Below are 8,275 nucleotides of genomic sequence, written 5' to 3'. Positions count from 1 at the left end.
AATACGGGCGCAGTCAGCTGCCGCTCTGCAGCCGACGGATGTTCTCCGCTCTGGGTTTTCGTAGTAGCGGTGCGTGGGCAGTGATGTGTGTATGTAGTTAAAACGATGGACGGGGTCCCCTTCACGAGTGATATGGACGCGGCTGCTTCCACGAATGGTATGGATGTGGTTCTTTCCACGAGTGATATGGATGACCGTATCCAGGCGTGTCGACGTACACCCGCAGGCGATCGCCTGCGGGTGTACGTCATATCAATTTGAAGGTGAACGCCGGACCATCGACCGGTCCGTGCTATCAGCGACATGACGTGGCTGCCGTGGCAGCTCGCTTTCTTATCGCACGCTTCACCGAGAGTAAGTGCGTGGATCGAGCGCTGTTCTCAGCTCTGCTGCTACTCCCCGCAGAAAGCGCGAGGATTGGGGAAAGAGCCTTTCAGACGCTATCGGTAGGCAATGTGATTTAGTAGTTTTTTGTTGCGATATGTGCTAATCCGGAAGGCTGCGGAACAAATCAGAAAGTAACTTATACTTTCCGCTTCTTGAAAAGAAGAACACGATTTTGTTTCATTTGTGTGATGTGTCAGCAACCGTGTCGCACTTGTGACGATGTTATATTAGTCACATTACAAAGAGGGCATCATATATAATCTTTTTTTCGATGCTTAATGCTTTGCAGTGCACGCCAATATAATTTGTTAGAAGTTAGGGCTCTGTTGGAACGTGCATGCATGCCCCCAATTAATTATATATGATTTGCGGTATATGATTCACGCTACTGCATACTGATGGCTATCATGGCGCGATAATTGGTTTATTTTAAAGCACGTGCGCTTATGTCACTCGAGCACACGTTGATCGAGAACACCTTTAAACATAGGGCAGCTGGCAATTTCAACCATTCCTTTAATGGGATTTGGACTTCCGGTTAGGCAAAACATGAGGCAGGAACCACGTCCCCTATTTTATTCATTCTTGACACTTCCGGTTTGACGTCCGACAATCTTTGTCGGATTTGGGTGGGGCCTTAGTATCTTAAGAAGTTTCCCTCTCCGTGAATTAAAGATTGAATCCTGTGCGGCAGACTTCCGAAAAGGTGAAGCACCAGGTCATCGTTGTTGCGCAGGTCGTTCCACTCTCGTTGGACGGTTTCCCAGAGTTCATTTGGAGATGCTCTGTGAAGCTCTTGAGTGGCCAGTTTCGACTTTAGGATGCCCCAGACGTCTTCGACGATATTGACGTCAGCGCCTTTGGGAGGCCATAGCAGCTCCCGTTCAGCGAGCAGCGCCTTGGTGGAACGGGAGGTGTGGATGGGACTCAGGTCGTGTTGAAACCCAAATTCCCCATCCGGGAAGGGCCCATCTAGGACATAGGGGATCAAGGCGTTGTCAATTATGTCCGAGTAAACGTCCGACGCCAGGCGCCCGTCGATCCTGAATATGGGGCCAAGTCCTTGGCGGAATATGGCACCCCAGACATTCACGCACTACGACCACTGGCGAACACTTCCTGGACAAAGCGAGGGTCGTATCTGCAAGGCAATGGATGCGTTGTCTCTTTTAGTCACCGCTCAACTTGGCTATCATTACTTCAGGTAAGGCTAATATTTCTTTGTAGTTTTCAGGCTTTAGCGGCGGGCGGGAAGCTTACAGCTGACCACTGATGATTTCTCAGAAAGTCCTGATCACTGATAGCACGGACCGGTCGACGGTCCGGCCTTGGACGTTACAGGGGGAAAGATAAATTTATACAGTCTATTAGCTTAAAGGTCTGATAAAGCTTACCGGAAGTTGTCAGGCCTTCAAACCCGCCTCTGCTGGTCTAAGTGGGTGCCGAACGTAGACTCGTAGCTGAAGATGACGTGGGTCCAGTCCTCCACAGTCCAATTCTGAAGAGAATGGGTGAAGTCAAGTCGGAGCTGCTTGTGCCTTTCCGTCAGCAGCGGCGACTGGCAAGCTACACGGCTGTATAGGCCAGCGTCGTAGAGGCGTCTCCGAACACTAGTGTCGCTGATCTCGAGTTCCAGTGCGCCCCTCATATCCCTGGCAGCGCGGAAAGGGTCGCCCAAGGCTGCTTCGAGGATGTGACGGTCCTCTGTTGCTGTAGTTGCACGTTGACGGCGACGGTGGGGGCATCGTCCAAGCGTCCATCGTTATCCCGAAATGCTGCAATAATTCTTTGGACGGTTTTGACGGGCCTTCCAACTCTGCGCGATATTTCCCGCCGTGAAAGTCCTTCCTGAGCAACGACAACGATCTGGACGCGCTCATCCCTTGGAACTCGAGGCGGCATTTCTGCTGAAGTGCTCGAAGACGAACAGTTAACTGAAAAATAAAGGTTTACTAGGCGAACGTGTGCCAAACAAAATAAGTAAAGAAAGAACGTTGAGGCAGCAGAAAAGCAGGCGGCTATTCGGCGGCGTACCTGAGAGCGAGAGCGAAACTGACCCGACAATTTTTTTTTTATTTTTTTTATTTGCTATTTTGATTCTTCGAGCGACAAAGATGTTAGCTAGGGCATATTTGCCCCCGCTTGCTACTCTGTTTCTGTTATAGGTGGCGACCTTCTTGAGCGTCCTTCTGCGTCTACAGTGTTTGTAGCAAACCAGTCGATTCCAAGTAATCCATCAGTATTTTAAACGCCCGTGCTTGGTTTCGAGTGTTGGTGCAGGGTCCTAGCACCTTTCGTATGGTAATTGGTTGGTCATCCAGGAGATTCAGTTCCTTAGTGAGAATCACACGCTCTTTCTCGTATTGTTTTCAGCTAACGAGTACATGTTCGATTGTGTCCTCGGTATGGCAAGTCTCGAAGTTTGGGGAATCTCGCTGCTTGTACTTGTAGCGCTGGCGGCCAGTCCGGGCGACCCCAAGGCGAAGTTTGAAATGAACTGAAAGTTTGTTTCGAGGTGTGCTCCAAGGGATTCTTCTTTGAAGCTTGGGGTCCAAGTTGTACAGGTGATAAGGGTGGCCCCCAGGTTGCTCCCAGACTTTTGCCGTTATCTGGTTTGCGACACCAAAGAGAACGTTCTTCACATCAGCTTTGGCAACGGGAATGGCCTCTGTTCTTTCGTTTTTCTGCGCCCGAGCTGCTGTCATATCGGCTATCTCGTTGCCAGTGACGCCAACATGTCTTGGGACCCATTGATATGTAATGGCATACCCCTTTTTGTGCAGGGTGTCGTTCTTATCGAGTATAGCCTGTTGCAGGCCCGGGTATGCGCACTTTTTGGCTGTGGTTGATAGGGATGCCAGCGTCGATTTTGAGTCCGTGCACACCACATAGCTCTTCGGAGAAGTTGCCTCTATGTAGTGTAACGCTTGCAAGATGCCGTGGAGCTCGGATGCCGTGGACGATGTACGGTGGGAGAGTTTGTACCCTTTCGAAATGCTCGCATCCGGCACGTAGATTGCAGAGGACGAGCTCATCGCAGTGCTTGATCCATCTGTGTATATCTGGATGGCGTTCTTGTAGTTCTCTTCAATGTAATATTGAGTGAGGAGCCGCTTCACAAAACCGAAGGCGGTGCCTTTGCCTACGTCCGGTATTGAGAGGTGGACCGTTGGGGTCAGCCATGTCCAAGGTGCTCGCTGGGGGTGACGATACGGTGCAGCGTTCGCCGGAAAGGCTTCGACGTGGTTTCTTACCACTTCCGCAAAACTCGACGCTGGACGTGAGGTGTGCAGGCCCGCCAGATGATGCGCTTCGTGCTGGGTTGAAAAACGACTGTAGTGCCGGAGGGTCTCTTAAACACGGAGCGCCTCTATATGTGGTTCGTGCGCTTCTGCTATAACTCCTGCAGAAGGCGACGCTCGGGGCACTCCCAGCACAACGCGGGGGCTTCTTGCCTGCAGTGCCAAGAGTCCCCGTTGGGTTGTTGAACTGACCCGGTGCAGGAAAGACAGACTGTAGCGCAGACTTCCCAGTACCATTGACCTGTGTAGCTGCATGAGGGCCGCTGAATTTCCCCATGTCGAGCCAGAAAGGCACCGCATGATGTTCACGTACGAGTTGACCTTGCATCGAAGTCTGTTCATTTCAGGTGCCCACGTGAGCCGCCTGTCGATAACTATTCCAAGAAAGGTGTGCTTGTTGACGTAGGGGATAGTTTGCTCTCCTATATGTACGGGAAAACGCTTGCAACTTCGCCTGGTGAAAGCCATAGCGACGCATTTGCTGGGTGACAGGTGTAGGCCTCTGAAGTTCAGGTATCTTTCGATTCTGCTAAGTGCTCTTTGGAGTATTCCACAGATTACTGCGCGGTTCGGGCCCGAAGACCAGATACACAGATTGTCGACATACACCGACATCTTTACATGCTCTGAAAGTTCCTGCGGCAGGTGGGTCAGGACGACGTTAAAGAGTGTGGGGCTCAAGACGCCCCCTTCTGGAACGCCGGCAGTTACGGAGAAACAGTCACTGTTACCTTCTGTCGCGGTTAGGTAAATTGTGCGTCCTTGAAGGTAGTCCAAGATCCAGTTGTAGATTCGACCACGTACGCGGAGTTTAATGAGGGACGTGAGTATTGCTGGGTGTTCCACGCTGTCGAAAGCAGCCTTTATGTCCAGAAACACAGCTACCGTGGAGAGACGACGGCTCCGATGCTGTTCAACATCTGAGACTAAGTCCACGACGCCGTCAATGGCAGAACGGCCACGACGAAACCCTGACATGCACTCGGGGAAGACCCCTGTCGTTTCGAGGTACCAGAGCAGACGGTTTAGGATCATACGCTCCATCAACTTCCCTATGCAGCTGGAGAACGCAATGGGGCGGTATGACTCAAGCGACAGCTCTAGGCGATTTTCCTGCTTTCAGGATGGAAACGAGGCGAGACTTCTTCCATGACTCTGGGAGCTGTCCTGTGTTCCAAATGACGTTGTACTGTAGCAGGAGGGCACCGAGGGCGAGGGGTGCCAGATTGGCTAGCGCCTTGTATGTAACACCATCCGTGCCTGGAGAGGTGTGTTGGGAACACTCCTGTAGAGCACTTTTGAGTTCCCTCACGGTAAAAGCCTCGTCTAACTCCGGTAGGACGGCGGCTTCAGTGGTTTTCTCTTGTGACAATCCGCTCGCAGGGCGCCGCTGCTGGAGCTGGCAGAACGCATTGGCTGCAGCACGCTCAGTGATTCCTTTTGAAAGTGCCAAGGGTCGGATGGGAAACTTCTGCCTGGGTATTTTCTTGAGCCCTCGGGTCACGTTCCATAGCCTCGTTGACGGCTTGTGAGGGTCCATTGAACCGCAGGTACCTCTCCAACGTCGCATAGAGAGTCGAATTAAGTGTCGCCGTACGACCGCCAGGGTTCGTCGTGCTTCCGCCCAGTCCGCGGCTTTACCAGTTCGCCTGGCACGACGTTCAGCACGACGTCGAACCGCTCGCAACTTCTCATAATCTGCGTCGATCGCAAGGTATTTAGCGGGGAGTTTTACCATTTTCGTGCTGGATGTCAGTGATGATGTTATGCGGGCAGTGATGTCTGTATCTCCTGCAACATTTTTATATGCTGACTGTTTTGTTTCTGAAACGACTCCAGTCTGTATATGGAATTGTCCGGTTGTGCCTTCTACCTCCAAAGCCGTAGAGGGAGGTGAGTAGAGGCAGGTGGTCGCTGCCCCTGGTGTCAAGATCTGTCATCCGTCGGACGGGAAGACGGAAGTCCTCAGAAACCGCAGTGATATCAATGGCGCTCTTGAGCTCTCCCCGAAGAAAAGTGTATGTCCCATCATCAAGGACCCCCATGTTCCAATAGCTGAAAATGTCTTCTAGGAGTATTCCTCGCGCATCAAGTTTATCTCCGCCCCACAGCGGGTTGTGTGCGTTGACATCGCCACAGAGACGAAAAGGTCCATCAATTTCTTGCAGCACGGCCTGATCTTCCTCGCCAGAGAAATGCACTCTTGGCGGAATGTAAATCGCGATGATTGTGAAAGATATGTTTTTGTATTGAAGCTTTAGACACACGTAATCGGCTGTAGTGTAAAGAGAGACTTCTTTTCTGGCAACTGTCTGTGCGCGCACACACGGTGATACGACTTTTTTCCCGATCAGGAACGGAATGATGGCACTCATATCCGGAGATGCGGAGCGTTGAAGATGCATTTGATTCGATAAAGATTGCAATGGGCGTTTCATACTTCCGAAAAAAGTCCTGTATATCAGGCAGTTTGTTTCGTAGGCCGCGCACGTTCCACTGGAGCACAGTGCATTTGCGGTATATTTGATGCATAAAAAGTTCTTCTACAGAGTCTAGACGTCGTTCACTAGCGTGCTCTTGAAGTACGATACCTTTGGTGCTCGTTGCGTGTGCTGTAGGTAACTCATTTGTGGAAGTTTGATGCCTAGCAAGCTCCATCGCAGAGCCATTGCTGAACCAGTGTGATTATTTGGAGAATCGCTCGCACCACAGGGGAGTCAAACGGCTTCAGAAGTTCCGTGATCACTGGCATTACAGTTCGTGCAAGGTTTCCCAGTGAGGAGATCAGGCTGTGCTGTTCGTTGCCGGTCGCGCTTCGGGAGGTTTTACGGTTGCTGGTTGGCTGTGATTGCGCTTGAGCAGAGGCAGTGCGGAGCGCATGACTGTATGAATTCCGCTGTGCTGTGCACTGCGATGAATGTTGGGATGTACCTTGCTCTCTAATGCTGTTTGGAGGCTCCAAGCGCTGTTCTTTCGAAGCACCTTGTTCCCGAGAGACTGATTCAGGGTTTGATGATGCACGCCGTGCAGGGTGCGAACTCCGTGTTTCACTCTGTGATGGGTTGCTCTGCTCGGGGGGGGGGGGGGGGGAGGTCCTGCGTCTCATCATAAAGGTCACTGAAACGGTTCTGAAGAATGATCACGTTGTCGTGTTCGATGTTGCGCTGGCCGCGGCTTCGGACGGCAGCTCGGGCAGTTTTGAGGTCTACTTTATTAATTGTTTTGTACTTGTTTACGGCTCGTTCTTGTTGCCAGATCACACAGTCTTTCGAGGTTGCCTCATGTGCGCCCTTGCAGTTCACGCACTTGGCCCTTTCGGCTTCGCATCTTTCGCTCGCGTCGGAGCCAGAGCATCTGGTGCACACCTTGGGGCAAGTGCAAACTGCCTTGAAGTGTCCAATTTTGCCACACTTCCTGCACTGCGCTGGTCGATCAACGCATAGTTCGACCTTATGTCGTACTCTGCCCAGAAATACGCGTTCCGGTAGGGTCGCACAAGCGAAAGTGACGCGAACCGTTTCTGTGTCAGCAAAACGACGCACCTGCGTGATTTTCGTCGTGTTCGCGCTTAGGTTCCGAAGTAACACTTTCTCCGAGATGCTTGCGTCAACGTCCCGAATAATGCCCACAGCAGTGTTCGGATTCCGAGGCTCGGATTCCGAGGCTCGTATGCCCGTACTGCAATGCCAACGAGCTTCCTGATTCGCAACAAGGACGCTGTGGATTCTTGGTTTCGTGTGTCCACCGCGAGTATGTTCAATTTCTTGTTGCAGCGAATTTCACCAACTTCGGTAGGGGCGTGACTATTTAGAGCCTCGGTGAGCTTCAGGCCGTTAAGCTTGTTCAGAAGAATCGTCGGATCTTGCGGTGCGAAGATGGGCCGTCAGACCGAGTGAAACGATGGCTTTCTTTCTGCTTTCCTCATCACTGGCGCTCTCGATCTTGCGCTTCCCTTTGCGTCTTGTCTTCACAGAAATGAAGTCCTCGTCATCTTGGTCCTCGGGGCCTGACGTAGTCATGTCAGAGTCATAAGTGTCGTTGGAAGTTGAGTTGTCATGGTTTCCTTTGCTGCCGTCCACGAGCTTGCCACTTGTCCCTGCTTCCGCAGGTTGTTGACCGTTGTCGAGATGACCGGCTGCCGTTGTGTTCGCACTGGTGTCGTTTTCCGCAATCACAATTGGGGTCGTAGCCATGGCGACGGCAGCCCGAAATTGCGACGCCGGTGAGAGCATGAGTATGGGAGGCCGGAGGATACCCTCCGTCCTCCCAGGGGCTGAACGTGGGAGCAGTCGCTGTTCCGTTGGTCGTCTTGTGGCGTCGGCGAGGGATGTCTACTTCCCAGGCTTGTGTTTGCGAGCAGTTGATCTGGCGCACAACGACGGTCAGGGAGCCACCCGAAAAAGTATCAAGAGGGCGGCGGTGTGAAAGCGGGATGCCTTGAAAGGCCATCTCGATCCGAACTATAGCTGTCGACGCGACGAACTCTTCGCCACGAGGTCAAACTGCGGAGTGCAAGTTCGTCTGCCTAGCAGCAGCTATGATCTGACTCGACAAGGTTGCGGGCAGCTGCTTATCTACAGTGCGTC

General features: G+C 52.1%; 1 protein-coding gene across 1 annotated transcript; it reads right to left on the bottom strand.

Annotated features, from left to right (window-relative positions):
- Positions 1–2,756: 2,756 nt before the first annotated feature.
- On the bottom strand, positions 2,757–4,304 carry LOC120849978. The gene is made up of 2 exons (XM_042291795.1): positions 3,882–4,304; positions 2,757–3,704 (listed from the first exon to the last, which is right to left on the bottom strand). The coding sequence occupies exons 1-2, from the start codon at positions 4,302–4,304 to the stop codon at positions 2,757–2,759; spliced, it is 1,371 nt and encodes a 456-aa protein (XP_042147729.1).
- Positions 4,305–8,275: the final 3,971 nt, after the last annotated feature.

The sequence above is a fragment of the Ixodes scapularis genome, unplaced genomic scaffold (genome assembly GCF_016920785.2).
Source record: "Ixodes scapularis isolate PalLabHiFi unplaced genomic scaffold, ASM1692078v2 PGA_scaffold0__279_contigs__length_252992795, whole genome shotgun sequence".
NCBI lineage: Eukaryota > Metazoa > Arthropoda > Arachnida > Ixodida > Ixodidae > Ixodes > Ixodes scapularis.
This window is presented reverse-complemented; position numbering and strand designations above follow the sequence as displayed.

Excerpts from the sequence above, each read along its gene's own strand:
- LOC120849978 (XM_042291795.1), bottom strand. The coding sequence starts at position 4,304 with ATGTCGGTGTATGTCGACAATCTGTGTATCTGGTCTTCGGGCCCGAAC. Across the intron at positions 3,705-3,881 it reads GTCTGTCTTTCCTGCACCGG|CACGAAGCGCATCATCTGGC; the intron begins GTCAGTTCAACA and ends TTTTCAACCCAG.